The sequence below is a fragment of the Phyllosticta capitalensis genome, assembly GCF_038381095.1.
Source record: "Phyllosticta capitalensis strain CBS 128856 chromosome Unknown BKA78scaffold_10, whole genome shotgun sequence".
Classification (NCBI taxonomy): domain Eukaryota; kingdom Fungi; phylum Ascomycota; class Dothideomycetes; order Botryosphaeriales; family Phyllostictaceae; genus Phyllosticta; species Phyllosticta capitalensis.
In genome coordinates this window covers 1,284,821-1,304,653 of record NW_027117448.1, presented here as the reverse complement: position 1 = coordinate 1,304,653, position 19,833 = coordinate 1,284,821, and the positions used below count along the sequence as shown (strand labels likewise).

Genomic DNA, 19,833 nt, shown 5'->3' with positions numbered 1-19,833 from the left:
TGAGATCTCCAGGATCGAATTGCAGAAGACCTCTCGCACCCATGCCAGGGCCTTTGTCTCGTTCAGGCAAGTAAGAACGCGGTGGTTCTTGACATACTCTAATCCCTCCCAGTCCTGTCCCAGCTCGGCCCTTTTGGGAGACTGATTATCATGCGTCGGACCCCCAGGGTATCCATCAGAGACTCCAGATTGAGTTGTTGGGCCCGCCGCGACAGCACACCTTGCCTAGCCCAGCGAACCCGAGCCAGATCTACGACGAGGTTATTGTAAGTCGTCTTTCCTAGAACCTGCACGCCCGCCTCTGCAACATTGGTATCCGATTGCAAGCTTCCAGCCAAATCACTTGCGGCGTCGTCCTGAACCTGCAGGCTCCAGCGCCGAAAACTTTGGAAGAGAACCTTCTTTGCATCAATTTGGTCACGCGCAGCGCCGAACATGGACAAGGCTGACAGAGAGATTAGAATCTCAGCGCGCAGAAATTGCAAATCGGCTTCATGTACTCGGCGTCGGAGATGATGGTGATGAGGGAAACCAATGCCGGTGGCCCACGGGGCAACGGCATCCGGATATCCGTCAACCTCCAGAGACGAGAGATGTCCATTCGCTTTACAATTCCCATGGTCAACGAAGGGAGGACGGAACTGGTGCCTCAGCAACTCTTCTTCCGACTTTCACTGGCTCAGATGGATGAAATCTTCGAGGAGACCGCTGCCGTGCACGGCTATGGCAATCAGAGGGCAACCCGTAGAATCTGGACGATTCCCCTCCCGCTTCCACCCCTGTGTTTCCGGAAAGTCGATGTGGATACGACTCACAAGCCCGAAATGGCGGTGTGGAACGAAAAGCAGTGCTGGTACCGTCAGACCGACGTGACCAATGCCCGCAAAGAGCTTAAGAATGTTCCAATCGCGCTCAGAAAAATGGATCCCGCCATCGACATCGGCCGTTGGACAGTATACCGATTGGAGATCAGTCATTTCGGGGACAACGGCGACAAGTACAACACAATGCGACGAGCGCTGATTGATTGGAACATCAAATTCAACGAAACACAGGTCATCACCACGATCCCGAGGGCGCCGTGCCAATTTTGGGACATGTTGAGCGCCAGTCGTTCAAACTCGCCTAAGTCCATGGCTAATCAGAGCCATCCGGCTGAGGGACCTATCAGTCTTCCGTTCGCAGTGCGCTATCAGCTCGAGGTCTGTCTTTCGAATGGCATCTTCAGTGAATACAACATCACCCACGAATTCATGGAACATCTGGCATCCATGGGTACCAACCGTGCCATTAGTACTCTGGAGAAGGCCGCAGAAAACTCCAGCAATCACTTCTACGATCCCATGGACATTTTTGACCTTCCTCTGAGTCGGAAGCCGGCTGATAGAACGATCCCCAAATACTGTGCCTATTCGCGATCGCTTACAATCACGCCGACGTCACTCTATCTGTCCACACCAACCGTCGAAATCTCAAATCGCGTCATCCGTGATTACGCTCAGTGGCAGGACCACTTCCTTCGTGTCAAGTTCAGTGACGAAAAGTACGAAGGCAAAATACATGGCACTGAGGGTGATAATGACAATGAGATCTACAGCAGAGTTTGGCGGACTCTGCGCAACGGAATCAACATAGCCGGTCGATCCTACAAGTTTCTTGCTTTTGGCAACTCCCAGTTCCGAGAGCATGGTGCATACTTTTTTGCTCCACTGATGGGCTGTGGCGAGGATAGCATGGAACCTTCCATCATCAGACAGGAAATGGGTGACTTTCGCGGCATCCACGAGGTGGCGAGGTTTGCTGCCCGGATGGGCCAGTGTTTCTCCACGACCAGAGCCGTCCACGGAATCGAAGTGGAAGTCAAGGGCGAAGAAGACGTTGTCCGCAATGGATACACCTTCACCGATGGGGTTGGGAGGCTGTCAATTTCTGTTGCAAAACACATAGCAGAAGACTTTGGCCTGCATTTCGCCGCCGAGGATCCTCCCTCACTGTTCCAGTTCCGCCTTGGGGGCTGCAAAGGTGTTCTTGCGATAGACCCGCGCCTCGAGGATGGCCAAGTCCGCGTGCGCAGGTCCCAGCGCAAATTTGATTCGTCAAACGACGGCCTGGAGATCATTCGATGGTCTCAATTCGCGCCTGCGACGTTGAATCGGCAGCTCATCATCGTGCTTGAATCAATCGGAGTAGAGGGCGACACTTTCATCAAAAGGCAGGATGAGCAAGTATCCGACTTGACTAAGGCTATGAGTGATGAGCTTGTTGCCCAAGATCTTCTTCACAAAAACATCGACTTCAACATGATGACTCTTACGATCGCCGAGATGATTGCAAGCGGTTTCATGGCAGCCAACGACCCATTTACCATGTCTGTCCTTCGACTATGGAGAAGCTGGAACACCAAGTACCTCAAGGAAAAGGCAAAGATCTTCATCAAGGACGGAGCCTTCTTGCTTGGTTGTGTGGACGAGACTGCTACCCTCAAAGGCCACTTCGAGGACCGGCTCGATGTTCCCGAGGTTTTCGTTCAAGTGTCTGATCCAGACAAGCAAGGCGACTACAAGGTAATCGAGGGTGTCTGCATCGTGGCCCGCAATCCGTCGCTTCACCCGGGAGACATTCGTGTGGTGCACGCTGTCGATGTTCCTGCATTGCACCATCTCAAGAATGTCCTGGTATTCCCTCAAACTGGCGATCGAGATCTTCCAAACATGTGCTCAGGAGGTGATCTTGATGGCGATGACTACATCGTCATCTGGGACAAGTCTCTGATTCCGGCCTACGTGTGCGAACCAATGGACTTTTCACCGCCAGACAAGATGTTTGTGGATGAGGTGCACCTCGAAGACGTTGCTCGTTTCTTTGTGGAGTACATCAAGAATGATAGTCTAGGGCGAATCGCTACACACCATCTTGCCCTTGCCGACTGGGAGCACCTTGGTGTCAAGAGCCCACGGTGTGTGGACCTTGCCAAACTCCACTCGACTGCAGTTGACTACCCCAAGTCGGGAGTTCCTGCCCGCATGCAGAAAGACCAGCGAGCTACCAAGTTCCCACATTTTATGCCCAATAGGAATCGGCCGGCAGACAAGATCTACCACTCCAAGAAAATCCTCGGCCAGCTTTTCGACCAAGTCCAGAAAGTCGACTTTGAGCCGGTTTATGACGCGAAATTCGATAGCCGTATTTTGGACGCCTATCAGCACTCTGAAGAGACCCTGATCACAGTAGCCGACATCAAGCAGGTCTACGATACTGCTGTGCATCGTATCATGGCGCAACACGGCATTGGCACGGAGTTTGAGGTCTGGAGTGTCTTCATCCTTGACCACAACAATCAAAGTCGCGACTATCAGATGACCGAAGAGTTTGGTCGTATTAGCGGTGCTTTGAAAGAGCGATTTCAGAACATCTGCATCGAGCAGGCTGGTGGCAGAGACTTCAAAACTCTCGCTCCTTTCGTCGCTGCCATGTACGTCGTCACTGCGACACAGATCGAACGAGCCAAGTCAGAGGCAGATCAGAGGGTCGACCGGGTTGAGATGCCTCTTATGAGTTTTCCTTGGATCTTCGCGCATATACTGGGCAAGATTGCCACCGGTGAACAGTTCGTCCCCGACTTCACTGTTCAGTCAGCTGCCGCACAACGCACGAAGAAGCCCAAGAACCCGGTCTTCACGACGAACGATTTGACCGCTGAAGATGAGATGTTGATGCGTGGGGACCGCAAGCACCACGAGGTCATGGACTTGTTCGGCGACGTACCAAGCGCAAGTCAGCACCCGTACATCGACACTCTCAAGGATGTCTCGACGATGCCGACAGAGCCTGTCTCGTATGAGGATTTCGTCAAGAGTGATGCTGCGAAAACGAAACAGGATTTGCTAAGCACAGAGAACCCGAATGTCGAGGATAACAAGCCAAGAGATCCCAAGAAAACTTCCTCATTGAGTGAGAAAGACACCATCGATGAAAGGAAGTCGCACACTGAGCGTCCGCTCTCTCCCAGTACCAAAGTCAAAGAGACTGGTTCCATCAGCACTTCGAAGGAGGGCATGGCTGGCAGTAACCAGCACATTGGAGGAATCTTGCCAATCAGGCCAAAGGATGCCGCTCACTCACCCCAGATTGGTGTCACTGGCACGCGGGATCTACAATATGTTTGCGAGGTTCTCTCTTCGCCTCAGAACTCTTCCTCTCGCGCTGTGTCTCCAATGGATCAGGACCACGCGGCAGCTGATAGGCCGAAGCAGTACATCCGCGACGTGTTGATACCAGGAGGACCAAACACGAAGCCCAAGTCGTTGATGGGCTCGGCTGGCGCAAGTTCCTTTCCCACTGGTCTGCCCATGAACACTCGACTGAACAGCGCATCGGTCAACTTCCAAGCCGGTCCCCCGGGAGTCCCCGCTGTTGGGATTGATCCAAAGTCTATCAATCCACCGAAAGATAATCGCCGCCGGTGGCCTGAGACAGCCCGGTCGGCCAGTTCGCCTGGCACCATTCACCAAGTTCTGTCAGGCGAAATTGACGTGTCAAGCCCGTCGACGCCTGTGACGCTTGTCGGTGATGGGGAGTTTGACCCGGTCGAACCTGCGGCGGCGGCATCGCGTCAGCCATTTGATGACTTGTCGCAGCTCATGAGCCAGGCGAAACGGCAGACAAAATCGACGCCTCAGTTACAGGCGGAGAGGCCGTTGGAGAGTGCTTCGGCGCCTGCAAACGTCTCTGGAAGCCAAGGAGGACGCATGTCCATGGAGAAGAAGGAGAACATGACGTCGTCCGTTGCTAGTCAAAGCAGGACATCAAGTGTGGCATCTTCGTCCACGCCCAAGACTGCCTTTGGAAGTCATGGAGGAGTCAAGCCCATGTCGCAAAAGAAGGACGTGACGCCGTCTGTCCATACACAAAAGGTGGATCGGATGTCGGCGAGCCCTGGCCAGAGCAGGGCACCGAGCGCGGCATCTGCGGCTTTCGATCGTTCAGAGTACATCAAACGCTTGATGGCGGCCAAAACCAAGACGAGCACGCCCACGAGCAACACTTCGACACGGGAATCATCTCCGGCTTCTGCAACTGGAGGAACGGCGGTCTCATCTGAGCAGCCTGCGTCGAAGGTCAAGGAGTCGCAACCTCAAAGCCAGAGTCAGGCAGAGGATGCAGTCAAGGGCACAACGACCCCCGAGGAGAAGAGAGACAAGATGGTGGATGACGACGAGGAGGATGATGAAGAGGTGACGCTCGAGGTGAAGCCCAACTCGACGCGCTCGCTGCTGTCGCGCTTTGGCTAGACGGACGGCGGCGACCGGGCGTTGAGATGACGGCGGAGGCGGCATGGGTACTTGCGGATGGTCAATTGGCAGACGTGGTCTCTTCTTACCCTCTCTCTTGCTTGATTTCTTGCACAGTGCCGATGGCATCATGGACGGTCTGATCAGAGGTTTTCCCTTTTCCCCTTTTCCCCCTTTCCCTTCTCTAATTTTGCTTGGAAGAACGGATTCAGAGTGACAGACTGACGGGAGTAACCTGTCGGGTTGGCTCGACGGGGAAGCTTGCTGGTCCTTCTCTTTTCCTCCTTCTCTTTCTTTGGTGCTATCATGGCACTCCACGAACGGCGAAATCAGAATCATGGATAAGGGAGCGGATATGCTTGGATAGGATTGGCGAGTGGACATGGGTGCACCACCAGATACCAGATTGCTTGAATGAATGAGTGGCATTTTGACCTTTTTTTGACCTCGTTCTGTTTTGAAGTGTACAGGTGCGGATGGAGGATACAAGTGCCTCGATTAACAACCACTTTGACGTACGTTGGAGTTGGAAGAAAAATGGCCATAGAGAGCTGCTCTACCACATAGTCGACGTTTCTTTTGCAGTCAAGCGCGGATGGGGCTTTCCAACCACTGCGAAGTGTCGATTCTAGGGCTCGAGTGAAGGTACAGGGAGCAAGCATTCAAACACATATCTCTCTTGCATTGAGCAGAATTCATTGATAAATATTTCCTTTTGCTCCAGGCAACCTTACTGCCCGCTGCTCCAAAACGCCAACGCAGCCCCAACCAAAGCAGACCTGCCAGACCCGGTATTTTGAAACGCCATAAGAGCAAATGATCCACATGATTCCGTACCACCACCACCGTCGTATCTACAATCCAGACCTACCTTCTCTGGGACTGCACACTCCCAGTCATCACGCCGCATCGTCTTCGGGCTCGCGTCCCATGACAATGTCCAGCGCCTTGCGGCTCAGGGCAAGGTGGTGCTCAAGCGCATTCAGCTTGGCCATGGCGGCAATCAGGTTGGGATCCTGACTCTCGACGCGCACCTTTTCGCGCACCTTGACCTGCCGCGTCACCATCTTGGTCCTCGCGCCGCTGCCGTCGCCATCGCCCTCGCCCTCGCCGTTGCCATTGGCACTGCCGCTATTGCTGCTGCTGGGCCGGTGCACAGGGACGGGCCCGTAGTCAAAGACCTTGTCGGCTTCGTCGTGGGCAGGGGCAGTGGAGACGCCCAGGGCGCCGGCGAGGGCGCGGCGGAAGCCGAAGATGGAGTTGTCGGACGACGAGGCGGGGTCGTGGGGCTCGAGGGTGCGCAGTTCGAGGATGATGGCGGCGTCTTGCAGGTAGATGTGGAAGGAGAGGTCGGCGGGGAGAGGGGGGTCGAATATCTGGAGGGAATCGTCAAGTTTCCTGCGCCGTGTCGTCGTCGTTTGTTTGTATCCTCACCTTTTCATCGACCGGATTGTTCCACCACTGCGGCCGCACGTCCGATGCGCCGCGCAGGGCCTGGCGCGCCTCTTCAATGTTGTCGTAGAGCAGGCCTAGCTGGCCAGAGATGAAGTTTGCATTCTTGGAGTCGCCGGTCCACGTCGTCACGTCGACGACATCCAGACACGAGTTGATGTGGGTGCGGGCGGCCGTCAGCTGGTGGACGACCAAGGTTGGGGCTTCGGGGGCTTGAGATATCAGCAGCGGGTAGCTGGCGGCGCCGCGCGGCGGAGGCAAGCTAGGCAGGCGGAGCTTGATGTCCTGAACAGCAGAGCGCGCAGGGTTAGAAGATGGTGGTTGTGGTGAAAGAGAGTCAGAGGCGCGAAAAAGCCACAGACGTACGCCCTTGACTATGCGAGCGCCCACGCGCGTCACGAAGCCCTTGAGGCTTTCGGAGCGCACCGTGGATACTACTAGCGTGGACCCGTTCTCCGAGGGAGCCAGCAGGGCGGCGCACTCTTCCAGACCGGCCTTGAGCACCTTGAGCGTGTCTCGCAACGACGACAGCAGCCATTGGAGTTCGCGGGCCTGGCTGTATTAGCTCGCGGGGTTTGGTGATTGCAGGCTATTTGGCTATCGCAAGTACCTGGGCCGCATCTTCTTCGCGGGTGAGCTGGTCGGGGGCGATGGGCGGCCAGACGGTGGTGGCCATTTGGGATGTACGTAGAGAGCTGACGAGTCAAGATGGTGTTGAGTGGCACCTTGGTGGAGCAGTTGTGAGTGGAGAGACATGGAGGCCCCGACTTGACTGGGAGCGGAAGCGGGAGCTTGGCCTTGAAGATCGACGGCAAGGGTGGTTTGCTTGTCCAACACTATTGAAGATGCACGTGGGCGGCATTACTCCATCCGGCAGCGATTCTCTGGTGACTGCGTTCCACTGGGCCCATGGCCATGGCGCACACACAGACGTCACTGTCGGTCGCCAGCCTCTTCAAATACTACCATTCCCTCATGTCTCTTACAGCTTGCATCTCTACCTAGTACCCTGACCCTCACCAGCATATCCTGTAACTTAGCGCCATGGTAGCCCGTAAGTTCTTTCGCTTCACCTAACCAATGCTCTCACTCACATTCCCCAGGACCAGTCCTCGGCCTGCTGGGCCAGCTCATCCTCGCCGGAGGCATCGTCATGCAGTTCCTCGTCATCCTGTCGGGCGGTGTCCATGGTGACCCTGAGAACCAGATTTGGTTCCTGCAAGCTTCCACCGACGGCGTCGCAAATTCGCCCAGAGACCCTTCGCGATGGACTTTTTGGTCCATTTGCGGAGTCGACAGCAATACCGGGCGCAACACCAACTGTGGTGCGCCCGTACCTGCGCTGCCCTTTGATCCTCCTCGCAACTTTGGCACCAAGCAGGGTCTGCCCGAAAAGTTCAATGGGTGAGTCGCTTTCGCCTCGCTTGTGGTCCTGGTCTCGGACTAACATCTGAATGCAGCACCCACCACTACTACTACCTCTCGCGCTTCATGTTTGCCTTTTACCTCATGGCCATCATCTTTGCAGCAATCGCCCTCTTCACCGGCCTGCTGGCCATGTGCAGCCGACTGGGCGGATACATCTCGGGCTTCAACACGTCGCTTGCACTTTTCTTCCAGACGATCGCTGCGGCGTTAATGACGTAAGACCTCGACCATCCTTCCCTTTTGCTGTATACCGCCACTAGATAACTAACCTCTGCCTCGTAGCGCCTGGACTGTGCAAGGTCGCGATGCCTTCCGGGGCAACGGTCAGTCGGCCAAACTCGGCGTCAAGGCTTACGCCTTCACCTGGGCCGCCGTCGCCTGCTTCCTCACCTCGACCGTCCTCTTCTGCATCGCCCCCCGCGAGACCTCCACCACAAAGGCCAACCGCGGCTTCTGGGTCCGCCGCCAGACGAGCACCCGCAGTCGCGGCAGCTTTGCCGACGTCCCTCCCAAGGACGGCTACGCGTAGACGATACCCGGAGTCCTCAGAGTTGGATGATTTTGCACGTGCCTATGATACCACTTTTGCGCCGCTTTCGAGCCTGCTTGCCATACCTAGTAGTCCTGCAGTTAGCGAGCCGTGCAGTGTCGATTGATGTTACGAAAGGAATGGACATTTACCTAGATAGCTTAATACTCACTTCTAAATCAAGTACTTGATTTGTCTCGTTCGCATTTGGTCGACGCTCTTTCAAGAAATGGCCAGCCTTGACTAGCCAGGAACCTGTTTGCAGAGACAAAGCTGTGCGAGGTGGACGTCGTCGAGTGAAACATGACAGCGACGGGCCGGGACGCAGCCCTGTGGAGAGCAGGTTGGGCCGCGGAGAACCTTGTCCCTGCCAGCATGCTTGCTACCTTGAAACCAGATAAAGATGATGCATCTTCCATGATTCTCCGCGGCACAAGTCTCCCTCTCACTCTCCTCCAACCTCCGCGGGCGGCTGACCAACCCTGTTGAAGATTTGTTATCGATAAGAAATTGCGCCATCGCCTATTCGCTGCCGTCTCCAAATCTTTACGCCGCCAGTCATTCGGCATCTACGGCCATGGCCTTTTTCCCTCTCTTTTTCCTCCCGTCTTCTGACCTCTTCTTATTTTCGCCCCAGAAAATTACATGGTTTGACATTGTCCCGTCCTGAGACTTGCCATTGTCTCTCGTTCTTTCAAACCTCGACTTGGCCCCGCCGCCATCACCTCTCCACCAATGGCCCCCGCCCTCCTCACGGCCGTCGACTCGACCTCCCACGTCCACTTGATCGTGGGATCCAACTCTCTCGCTGGCGCGCGATGCTCCAAAGCAGCTGAAGTTGGCGCAAAACCAATCCTCATCGCGCCAGAGGACTCGACCCTCCACTATGGACTCTCAAAGCGCATAGAAAGTGGCGAGGTGGAATGGCTCAAGAGAGACTTTCAAGACGGCGATCTGACGTCGCTGGGAAGAGAAGAGGTTGATGGTGTAGTGGATGCCGTCTTTGTGACATTGGGCGGCAAGAATCCGCAGAGTAAGTTGGACTTGAGGATTTACAAGAATTGGTGGCTAACAACACACCAGGCACTCACATCTCCACTCTTTGTCGCCGGTTGAGAATACCAATCAACGTGGCTGATGCGCCGAACCTCTGCACCTTTACGCTCCTGTCAACACACTCGGATGGCCCTCTGCAAATCGGTGTCACCACGTCTGGCAAGGGCTGCAAGCTCTCTTCGCGCATCCGTCGCGAAATTGCCGCTTCCCTCCCCACAGACCTCGGACAAGCAGTCGAGAGACTCGGCACCATGAGGAGGAGAATATGGGAGGAAGACCATGCTGCCGAGCTGTCCATGGACCCAGAAGCCGAAGAGGACGACACGGGTCAGAACGCTCAATTCAACAAGCTGGTCACCCCAGAGGACGCCGAAGCAGCTCGCGGCCGGCGCATGCGCTGGCTCGCTCAGATTTGCGAATACTGGCCGTTGCGGCGGCTGGCGTCGATTACAGACGAAGACGTCGAGACAGTGCTCCAAAGCTACGCCCATTCCGACTCGTCCTCCATCAACCCCAACTCCATCGATGCCCGCCGCACGCGCGGCCGCATCATCCTCGCGGGCTCTGGCCCTGGACACCCAGACCTCCTCACTCGCGCCACACACAAAGCCATTGTCTCTGCCGATCTCATTCTTGCCGACAAGCTGGTCCCCGCGCCCATCCTCGCCCTCATTCCCCGCCGCACACCCGTCCACATTGCGCGCAAGTTCCCTGGCAACGCCGAAGCCGCGCAAGAAGAGCTGCTATCTCTCGGTCTCGCCGGCGTCCAGCAAGGCAAGATCGTGCTCCGCCTCAAGCAAGGCGATCCGTACATCTACGGGCGCGGCGCCGAAGAATACGCCTTCTTCTCGGCGCATGGCTACGCGCCCACCGTGCTGCCTGGCATCACCAGCTCGCTGTCGGCGCCCCTCTTCGCCGCCATCCCCCCTACGCACCGCAGCGTCGCCGACCAAGTCCTCATTTGCACGGGCACCGGCCGCAAAGGCGCAGCTCCCACCCCTCCTCCCTACAACCCCACGCAAACCGTCGTCTTCCTCATGGCTCTGCACCGCCTCTCCTCGCTCATCTCCAGCCTCACCACGCCCAAGCCCGCCGAAGACGGCAGCGCCGCCGCCAGCCCGTACGCCGCGTGGCCAGTGACGACGCCGTGCGCGGTCCTCGAGCGCGCCTCGTGCCCCGACCAGCGCGTCATCCGCAGCACGCTGGGCGACGTGGTGGCCGCCGTCGAGGAGGAGGGCAGCCGGCCGCCGGGCCTGCTCGTCGTCGGCGCCGCGTGCGAGGTGCTGTTCAAGCCGGGCGGCCAGCGCTGGGTCGTCGAGGAGGGCTTCCGCGGGCTCGAAGACGGCTGGAACGGCGAGGCCGAGCTGGCGCGCGTCGTCGATGAGACGGAGGTGGGCAAGGCGGCGCCTGTTGTTGCGTCGTAGAGACGGAGGTGGCTGATGCGGAGTCGTGGCGTTGATCTGATCTTTTCGTCTTTTTGTCGAATGTGAATGACTGAATGGTGGGAGTTTATGGCGTTTTACAAGAAGCTGCTCAAAATGGGAACGTGGCGATCTACTTTTAACAGCGTGGCGCAGGATGGGAATCAGATACGGGGGGTTTATTCAACATATTACGACGCAGCACGATGGGGGGGAAAAAAAAAAAAAATCTTTTTGCACTTGTTCTGGATAGAAATCTTCGGCACTGTCAACAGAAGTCAGTCGCCATGTATAATCAAATCCAACACGCATGACTTCCAATATGACCAAAAGACCTTCAAACATCAGTGATTATATGGCGGGCAACTGAGCGATGTATGGAGCTGCAGCCGTCTCTGTAGTTTGGATGTTGGACACCAAATCGTCATCTCCAACTAATCACATCACAATCATCGACAAAGCCGCAAAGAGAAAAAGACTCGAATAGGTTTATACAATACAATCGCAGCGGCAGTAGCGGCTGACCTACGTACCACCTTTGCCGCCGATTTTTCAAACCACGAATATAACCCAATCACTGCCATCCAAAGGCCGCGGGCGGTGGGGGCGGCCGAGTAGTGCAAGTTCAACGACCAAGAAAATTGCCACCACCGCATACGCATATGCCCCTAGCCAACCACCATTTTTGCATCTCCGTCCATCACCTCGCGATGAGACGAAAGGGTGGGCGGAGAAGGGAGAGAGATACTTTTAGAACGACGTCGCAACTCTCAAAACTCGAACCAAAGGACGGCTTAGTCCTCGGTCAAATCGCCATACTCCCACATGCCCCTGCGGTCCGCCTTGGCCTCGTCCTGCTTCGACTGCAGCGCAGAGAGGATGTCGGTGGCGGCGCGCTCCCAGTTGCGGAGCTTGGTCGGCACGCGCGCCAGGCCCTCGGCGACGATTTCGGCATTGATGCTGCTTTCCTTGGCGTCGCTGTCGGGATAGAAGAGGGTGATGTGCCAGACGCCGTCGACGACCGTGTCGAGGTTGGCCACGAGCTGAAGGTTGTTGGTGATCTCCGACACAAACGACACGGCGTCGCGCATGTAGTCGGGCGTCGCTTCGGGGAACTGGACGAACGAGAGGACGGCTTCGAGGGCTTGCGGCTTGAGCGATGCGGTGCTGAACTTGGCGTCGAGGGAGCGCAGGCTGGAGTAGGGCAGAGTCTCCGAGTTGCCATAGTCAATGTAGACGACTTCGACCTTCTTGTTCTCGCGGTCGTGGCGGCGGACGCGAGCGCGGTACCAGTCTCCGTCCTCGCTAAACTTGGCCGACACAAAGTCGCCAACCTTGAAGTTTGACAGGGGCTGGTCGTTGGAGCGGTCCAAGTGGAAGTTGCGGAATCTGTTCATCAGACTGGTGAGTTCTGAGGTCCCGCCGCCAACCTCCTGCAGCCTCAGATGTCCGTTCTCGTCCACGTGCGTGACCATAACATCGCGGTAGTCTTTGCGGCGTTCTCCTGAGGTAGCATCGCCGTTGGTGCCGTTTGACGTCTGTACTGGCGATTCATCTTCAATGTCCTGCGAGGGATCCCAGCTGTGCCACATGCCCTTGCGTGCTTCCTTGGCCTTTTGCTCCGCAGCGAACAGCTCTTTTGCGTTGCCAGACTTTTCAGCAGAGTAGGCATGTACAGAAGCAAGACCCTCCTCAACGAGAAGCTTGGAAAAGCTTTCGCGATTGACGTAGAGGGTACCAATGAATCCACCGACCTTGTCGCAGTCCTCGACGTCAATCTCGACATCACGTTGCAAACACCTCTTGTTGGCAAAGTCGTGTGCCTCCTGACCGAACGGCTCGCTCTTCTCGTTGGGGTTCCTGGCAGACTTGGGCGCACGGATACCGGACAGCACAAACGTGAGTTTGGCATTCTCGCGGGGAACCAAGACAGTGAAGCGGGATCCGGACTTGACGAAATCGACAATGGCAGGGACCTTCTTTTGCCTCGAAAGGAGGGTAAGCTGCCTCTTGGCCTTTTCCAAGCTTTCGGAGTAGTCAACGTATGCCTTGGTAGAGGGAGCCTTTGACGACCAGATGCCCTTTTGTTCCTTTTGTGCCTGATCTTCAGCAAGGAGCAAGTCATCGTAAATGGAGCTGCGGTCCGCGTCGTCTGCGCGGTGCCTAATGACCGAACCGTAGCCGTTCTCGACCAGGAGCAGAGCGACGTTCTTGCCATTGTGCGTGACGGTCGCCATCTCGCGCTCGTCAAATCCATCCTGGGCCGGACGCTTTCCATCAATCACAACCTTGACATGCTTGCCAATCAACCTCTTCCTCAAAAACTCTTTCGCCTCGGCCTGCCAGGGAGCCTGCTTCGGGTCCGTCGTCTTGGGTTGCCTGACGCTGCTCAAGTTGATGCGCTTCTCGATGCCTTGCTTGTTGCGGAGATACAGTGTGTCCGCACTTTGCACTCTGCTAACAATCGCCTCAATCTCGCCAGCACTTGGCCTGGCCGTCGAGACGTGACCCTGGAAGACACCCAGCCTTTGATCCTTTGCTTTCTTCTCCGCCAGTCGCAGCTTGCCCATTTCTCCGCCCAAAAGTGTAGAGTGCTGATCCATACATCTTGCAAAGCCGACTTCGAGCAAGTAAGGCGCGATGTTACCGCGCAAGGGGTGCGCTACGGTTCCGATGAGCTGGTTCTGGGGATTCACGCCAAGAGGTGTAAATTTGACGTTGCGTTGCAACAGGCGTGTCTCGATGAATTGTTGGGCCTCGTCGCCAAAGGGTTCCGCGGGCTGCTCCTTTCCATCAGACGGGTTTACACGCTTCGTAGACGGCGCGCGGATTCCAGCGACAAGAGCCATGGTTTGGACGTGCTTTGTAGGCGACAGGAGTAGACGCGCAATTAGGCGATCTCCGCTGAGAACCTTCTCGACGATTGCTGTTTGAATTAGATGTTGTCCCAAGTGCCATCAGCGCCCATTGAATTGCATACCATTGAGTTCCACGCCCCTGTTTTGTTCGACAAACGCCTTGGGGTCTGGCAATTCGTACGCAGTCTCAAGATGTCCTCCCGTCTCAGCCCAGACACCCTTAGAGTCTGCGCGAGCGCGTGCTTCCAAAACCTCGAGCCTTTGCAGGATCATGGTTGATGCTTCGGAGTCATCTTTGCGGTCGGCGTCGCCGCGGAGCTTAACCCAGCCTTCAGCAACAGCAGTGTCGGGGAGCGTGAGGCCACCGGGGAGGGTGATGATGCCGTAGTCGCGCTTCGCACCGGTTGGGATGGTGTACAGGACTCGGAATTGCACAACCTTTCCGACGAGAATGTTGCGCAAAAAGTCTCGCGATTCAAAGGCAAAGGGCTGCATTCAAGCCTGGCGTGTTAGCATGGTGCACTAAATATTCAACAGAAGAGCCGGTCATGCTTGGAGACTTGGCGGAAAAAGTCGCAGCGATGCCCGGCATAATTGAATTGCCCACGAACCTCATCGCCCTCTCTCCTTAACCGCGGCGCAGAAACAAAGGCGAGGCTCAGGACGCGCTCTTGCTTTGGGTTATTGACGTTGTGCAGCACGACGGTGTCGCCTGAGAGAACGCTCTTGACCATTGCTTGGAACAACGCCATTTTGGAAGTGAGGTATCGTCTGAGGGAGTGTTCAACGTCAGCAAAACGCCGGTGAAGCATTGAGGAGCTTGTTTGGAGCTAGTTTCCGGGGTCTGATGATACTCACACGAGCTGGTTTTGGGGGTGATGCGGAGATGAATTTGCGACGGATGCGTTAGCAACCAGGTCCCTATTCTTGAAAGGGCAAGGTGCAGGGTTGCAATGAAAGGAGGGTGTAGAGGGATTCGGGGAGTCGATGGCTGGTGCAAGTGGAGGAGCTGTGCTGTGGGGTAGAATCTGGCCTTTTCGATGTGGAAGTCGTCACTCGGCGCGCCGAGGGACAGGAGGGTCCAAGCGGCGAACCTTTCGGAGGAGGTTGTTCGGTCCGGCGCCACTCATTCTCCTCACCTCACTGCTGCTGTGGCACGAGCTGTCCATCATTCATGCACCCTTTAAATTAAGTCCTCTACATATCACTTCACCCACGCGAATTCTTCAGACACGCTATTATTTTATTATAGCTACGCTAACCACCAATTTGTTCGTAGACCTCATTCACGTTTGTATCAACATTCCCCGTCGATTACATCTAGTTGGAGATGCCAATGACGCCTATGCATGTCTATATTAGCCTTCCGCCAACCCGGATCCACGACGAATATCCGCAACTTACCGCATGCGGGGCGGGGACCAGCGTTGCCAGTCTTCTTGGACTCCTCGTTGCCACCCTTGCCCAGGTCGTCGGTGCCGCCGTGGGTGACGACGGTGCGGCCGATGACGGACTCGGGACCAATGAGCTTGACAAGCTTGTCGGTGATGGAGCCAACGGCGTTGCCCTGGGCGTCGGTCTTGAGGTTACCAAGGTCACCGACGTGGCGGTCCTCGTCGGCGGGAGCACCGTGGCCCTTGCCGTGGGGGTTGACTGTGGCGGGCATTAGCAACGTCTCGTGGCGGCGGCTCCGGACAAAGTCTCACAGTGAGGGCCGGCAGAGGTGCAGCCGTTGGTGTTGTCGCCAAAGGCGTGGACGTGGATGCCACGCTCAGCGTTGGCGTCGTGGCCGGTGATGTTCCAGGAGATGGTGGTGGGAGCGGACTCGGACTCCTGCTCAAAAGTGACGGTGCCCTTGACGTTGGAGTCACCACGGAGAACAGCGACTAGATGTAGAGACGAGGTTAGCCGACTGAAGTGAGCACCTTGATGAGCTGCGGGAAGCTGCAGCCACCGAGCATCCGTCAATCATGGCCACCCCGGCCGTCGACGGCTGTAATAAACAGCGGCGGCCAACAAGGTGTTGGGTGATGGAGCCAATTGAGAGGGCACGTCGAGTAGGCAAGCCGCCAGGTGTCGAAAGAACATGCTCAAACGGCCTCGCAGCAGCCCCACCCTAGCCCAAGCCGGTGTGGCAATACAGCTGAGCTATGCAAAGTTACACGACTTACCGGCCTTGACCATTTTGGCGGATTGATGCGATTGGATTGGGATTTGAGATGTTGATGATGAGCTGGAAAGGAGGTTTGCGAGGTGAGAGAAAAGTCGAGAGGAGAGACGGACAGCCGACGAGAGTCTTGGACCAACTGACTGCGGGGCTCGATTGATGACGAAACTACAACGCCCGCCCCCTCCGGCCAATCACAGCAATTGCACGTGCCGTCAGCTCCATCTTCACCTCTGTCCATTCCTAAGCAGCGGCACTAGACCTTCCAATTCGGAATTAACAACATTTTTGGTATCCATCTATCTGCAAGAAATACGAACTACTAATTGCTGCATGAGACTATTGCATTCATCGTCAACGGCCCAATTCCCTAGCGCGTCCCTGGTCCCAATTTCGTCAACCCAGCTTTTACCCCGCGCAATCCGATATCGGATCACCCAATTTATGCCTTCTGGACCTTCTCTTTGATGATGTCCTTGAGCGTCACCGCGTCAGCAGCGAACTTGGAAATACCCTCGCGCAGCTTCTCGACGGCCATCTGGTCCTCGTTGAAGTGGAAGCGGAACTCGGGCTCGTTGTTGATGAAGGTCTTCTTCTCAATGTTGAGGCTGGACGCGTTGGCGGCATCGAGCTTCTTGGGGACGGGCGCGTCCGAGTTGTACAGGTCCTCGAGGAGGTTGGGCTGTTCGCAATCAATTAGCCATGTCCGGAAATACTATCCCGAGTCTGAACATACCGAGATGGTGAGGTAGTCGCAGCCAGCGAGCTCAGTGATCTCGCCAACGTTGCGGAAAGAGGCACCCATGACAATGGTCTTGTAGCCGAACTTCTTGTAGTAGTTGAAGATGGCCTCGACGCTCTTGACACCGGGGTCCTCCTGGGCGGAGTACTCCTTCTTGGTGGCAGCCTTGAACCAGTCGAGGATGCGGCCGACGAAGGGGGAGATGAGGAAAGCACCGGCCTCGGCGGCAGCAATGGCCTGGGTCTGAGAGAACATGAGGGTGAGGTTGGTGTTGATGCCGTGGTCCCTCTGGAGGATCTCGGCGGCCTTGATACCCTCCCAAGTGGAGGCGATCTTGATCAGGATGCGCTCCTTGGGGACGCCCTCGGCCTTGTAGAGCTGTGGACTTGTCAGATTTGGCTCAATTATCATTTAGGAAGAAAGACGTACGTCAATGATGCGGAGGGCCTTGTTGACCGAGGCCTGGGTGTCGAAAGAGAAGCGGGCGTCGACCTCGGTGGAGACCTTGCCGGGGATGAGCTTGAGGATCTCCTTGCCGAACTCGACGAGGAGACGGTCGAGGGCCTGGTCGACCTGCTGGTCAACGCTGCCGCCCTGCGTCTTGGCCCACGCAACAGCGTTGTCGACGAGCTTGGCGTACTCGGGCTTCTTCGAGGCAGCGAGGATCAGGGAGGGGTTGGTGGTGGCATCCTGAGGAGTGTACTTGGAGATGGTGGCGAAGTCACCAGAGTCGCAGACGACGGTCTAATCAATGGCAGAGTCAGCAAAGCTCAACAAGCCGCGAGGTTCCACTCCGAAGACGGCGGGGGGTAAAGTCGTCGGGTGGCGGAGGGGTAATGAGGGGCAAGGTGGACTCACGGTGCCGGCGGCCTTGAGTTGCTCGAGGGAGGAAGGCATTGTGAGTGTGTTTAGTGATGAGAAGAGTCAATTAGGGTATCGTGAACGTGTGGAAAGAAGTGAGAGATGGACAGATGAAGATGGAAGTTTGGGAGGAGTGGCGGGGTTTTCAAGGGCCTGACGAGGTATTATGTCATCGGTCGGCGCAGGGAGCAAAACGGAGGCGGAGCGCCTCAACGAGACAAAAGACCACGACATCGGTCAGATCCTCACCAATGGCTGCGGGCCGTGTCTCCCCTCGCGCCCCCCGTGCCCCCGAGCCTTCTCCAGATGTCCAGTCTTTGGCCAACCTCGCGTCAAATCATGCCCGTCCGAATGCGAGGGGAAGCTTTGTAACGGCTTGCCGCGGGGCGACGACTTCTTTTCCGTCGGCAATGTGCTACTTTCAACTATCGACATGCAGCCGTCGGCGACTGTTTTCCTGCGGGAATTGACCATGACCCAAGGGTGGATCTTTGATAACCGGTGCCGCCGAATGCGCAGTTCGAAACTTCATCGTCTCAGTTCTCTACACTTTAGACGACTGCCCCTCACGCCATGAAGACGATGTATTGCGGTATATTCTCTCAGGTCCTCAAGGATTAGTGAATAGGCTTCTGGCCCAGGGCTCAGTCGGTCCGAACGTGTCGCTCGCACGCTGCGCGAACATGGCCGAAGCCTAGCTCCCGTCTGCCGTCGACGTAGGTGGTGGTTGTTTGCGGTTTGCGCTTCTCAACTTTTCGATTGCGATGTTGAATCTTGCAGCTCAGTGCCCGCCGACTGACAAGCAGCGCGCACCTGCTGAAGCTGCGGCAACTTTCGCAGTCTAGCAAAATGCTCATGACCCATCGCTAGCCGTCGTCAGGACTACAAGGTGGTCAGTCAGTCGCGAAGAGCTTTGCTAGTCCCCCGCGAGTCAGCAAAGCTCAGCTTACATCATAGCCCAATCTGAACCCAATCTCCGTCTGCTTACCATCGGCCCAGAAAAGATGGACAGGACGCCGATTAGTTTCGAGGTCTGGACCTCTGTGACTGCGAAGACAACAACATGTCGCCCGCGACGTCACCGTCGCCACTCCTCGACGCTTCTAACCAGTACCCAAACCTTTGAAGCGACTCGTCTCGAAACGTAGAAGCTCGATCCTCGAACTCGACCCTCGATACTCTTCGGCTCCAATTGCGCGCCTCTCGACAAACGGGCGCGATGCCCTCAAATAGCCTCAAGATGCAGTCCGGAACATGAGCGCTCGAAAGGTCGCTTCGGCCGTCTGGCTGGAATGCCCTTGGCGGATTCGAAGTGTCAAGGTCGAATCTTTTCTATATTATGTGGTCGAAATGGTGCTTGTCAGAATCAACTGGGTCGGGTCGCGCGTCGTGGCCAGTCAAATAAAGACGACCAGGGCCAAGACATGAAAGAGAAATGTACATTTGTGGGCAGGGCTGACAAGGGATTCTAAAAACAGGCCGCGACAGGGGTGAAAGACGACAGAACCACGCGGCTGGGAGGCAGTGTCAGGTCGTGGATCCAGCCTCATGCAATCCTGCAAGGCAGAAACGTCGACACGTTGGGCTGGAACCGCCGTTGTCAACAAGTCCTTCTCGAAAACTTGTTGCAGGGGTGGTGATGGTGAGGCATGCTCCTGCCAGGGAAGAGACTCGGCATGACCGCGAAACCGCTCATGGGCCGTCCCGAGCCACGACGGGAAGCTTAAGACGATGAGTGAGCCTCGGGGCTGCAAATCCAGGCTCAGGACCTTCAACCGGGGCCGAATCGCAGGCACCGACTTTCCGGCGACTATTACAGCACCGCCCGGAAGCACTCCTTCAGCCACTGACAGTCGAGATAAGCACATTGCCCAAAGACACTTGCCGCCGATGCTCTCACCCGCAAGCTAACTTCCGAATTGAGCCAACACGCTAGTGACGCCATTCCATACATGTTCGCCTGCACGCTAGCTCGCCTCCCATTCGCCCTGCGAGGAGAGCGGTCAGCTAGAGATATCTCGGTTTCGT

At 56.3% G+C, this 19,833-nt stretch overlaps 8 protein-coding genes across 8 annotated transcripts; 3 read left to right on the top strand and 5 right to left on the bottom strand.

The window, feature by feature from the left end:
- Positions 1-683: 683 nt before the first annotated feature.
- BKA78DRAFT_257072 (RNA dependent RNA polymerase-domain-containing protein) lies at positions 684-3,602 on the top strand (the record flags this gene model as incomplete). The annotated part of the gene is made up of 1 exon (XM_066885151.1): positions 684-3,602. A coding segment is annotated over one exon (2,919 nt), but the record flags the coding sequence as incomplete, so codon positions are not given.
- A 1,427-nt stretch (positions 3,603-5,029) lies between these two features.
- BKA78DRAFT_323917 (uncharacterized protein) lies at positions 5,030-5,726 on the bottom strand. Its single transcript, XM_066889240.1, has one exon. The coding sequence runs from the start codon at positions 5,718-5,720 to the stop codon at positions 5,094-5,096; it is 627 nt and encodes a 208-aa protein (XP_066740644.1). The 5' UTR covers positions 5,721-5,726; the 3' UTR covers positions 5,030-5,093.
- Positions 5,727-5,953: 227 nt separating this feature from the next.
- BKA78DRAFT_323912 (RAVE subunit 2/Rogdi) lies at positions 5,954-7,503 on the bottom strand. The gene is made up of 4 exons (XM_066889239.1): positions 7,354-7,503; positions 7,110-7,295; positions 6,726-7,028; positions 5,954-6,667 (listed from the first exon to the last, which is right to left on the bottom strand). Exons 1-4 carry the CDS (start codon positions 7,417-7,419, stop codon positions 6,191-6,193), a joined length of 1,032 nt encoding a protein of 343 aa, XP_066740643.1. The 5' UTR covers positions 7,420-7,503; the 3' UTR covers positions 5,954-6,190.
- Positions 7,504-7,699: 196 nt separating this feature from the next.
- On the top strand, positions 7,700-8,903 carry BKA78DRAFT_323911 (SUR7/PalI family-domain-containing protein). Its single transcript, XM_066889238.1, has 4 exons — positions 7,700-7,797; positions 7,847-8,147; positions 8,204-8,386; positions 8,454-8,903. The coding sequence occupies exons 1-4, from the start codon at positions 7,788-7,790 to the stop codon at positions 8,698-8,700; spliced, it is 741 nt and encodes a 246-aa protein (XP_066740642.1). The 5' UTR covers positions 7,700-7,787; the 3' UTR covers positions 8,701-8,903.
- A 532-nt stretch (positions 8,904-9,435) lies between these two features.
- On the top strand, positions 9,436-11,180 carry BKA78DRAFT_256418 (tetrapyrrole methylase; the record flags this gene model as incomplete). The annotated part of the gene is made up of 2 exons (XM_066885085.1): positions 9,436-9,733; positions 9,784-11,180. The coding sequence occupies 2 exons, from the start codon at positions 9,436-9,438 to the stop codon at positions 11,178-11,180; spliced, it is 1,695 nt and encodes a 564-aa protein (XP_066740641.1).
- Positions 11,181-11,971: 791 nt separating this feature from the next.
- On the bottom strand, positions 11,972-14,787 carry BKA78DRAFT_356152 (uncharacterized protein; the record flags this gene model as incomplete). Its single annotated transcript, XM_066892019.1, has 3 exons — positions 11,972-14,103; positions 14,158-14,524; positions 14,647-14,787. 3 exons carry the CDS (start codon positions 14,785-14,787, stop codon positions 11,972-11,974), a joined length of 2,640 nt encoding a protein of 879 aa, XP_066740640.1.
- Positions 14,788-15,355: 568 nt separating this feature from the next.
- Positions 15,356-16,219, bottom strand: BKA78DRAFT_333344 (superoxide dismutase; the record flags this gene model as incomplete). The annotated part of the gene is made up of 4 exons (XM_066890074.1): positions 15,356-15,378; positions 15,440-15,688; positions 15,742-15,921; positions 16,207-16,219. The coding sequence occupies 4 exons, from the start codon at positions 16,217-16,219 to the stop codon at positions 15,356-15,358; spliced, it is 465 nt and encodes a 154-aa protein (XP_066740639.1).
- A 233-nt stretch (positions 16,220-16,452) lies between these two features.
- BKA78DRAFT_33276 (transaldolase) lies at positions 16,453-17,941 on the bottom strand. Its single transcript, XM_066890013.1, has 4 exons — positions 17,803-17,941; positions 17,374-17,688; positions 16,939-17,322; positions 16,453-16,884 (listed from the first exon to the last, which is right to left on the bottom strand). Exons 1-4 carry the CDS (start codon positions 17,839-17,841, stop codon positions 16,645-16,647), a joined length of 978 nt encoding a protein of 325 aa, XP_066740638.1. The 5' UTR covers positions 17,842-17,941; the 3' UTR covers positions 16,453-16,644.
- Between the last annotated feature and the right edge of the window lie 1,892 nt (positions 17,942-19,833).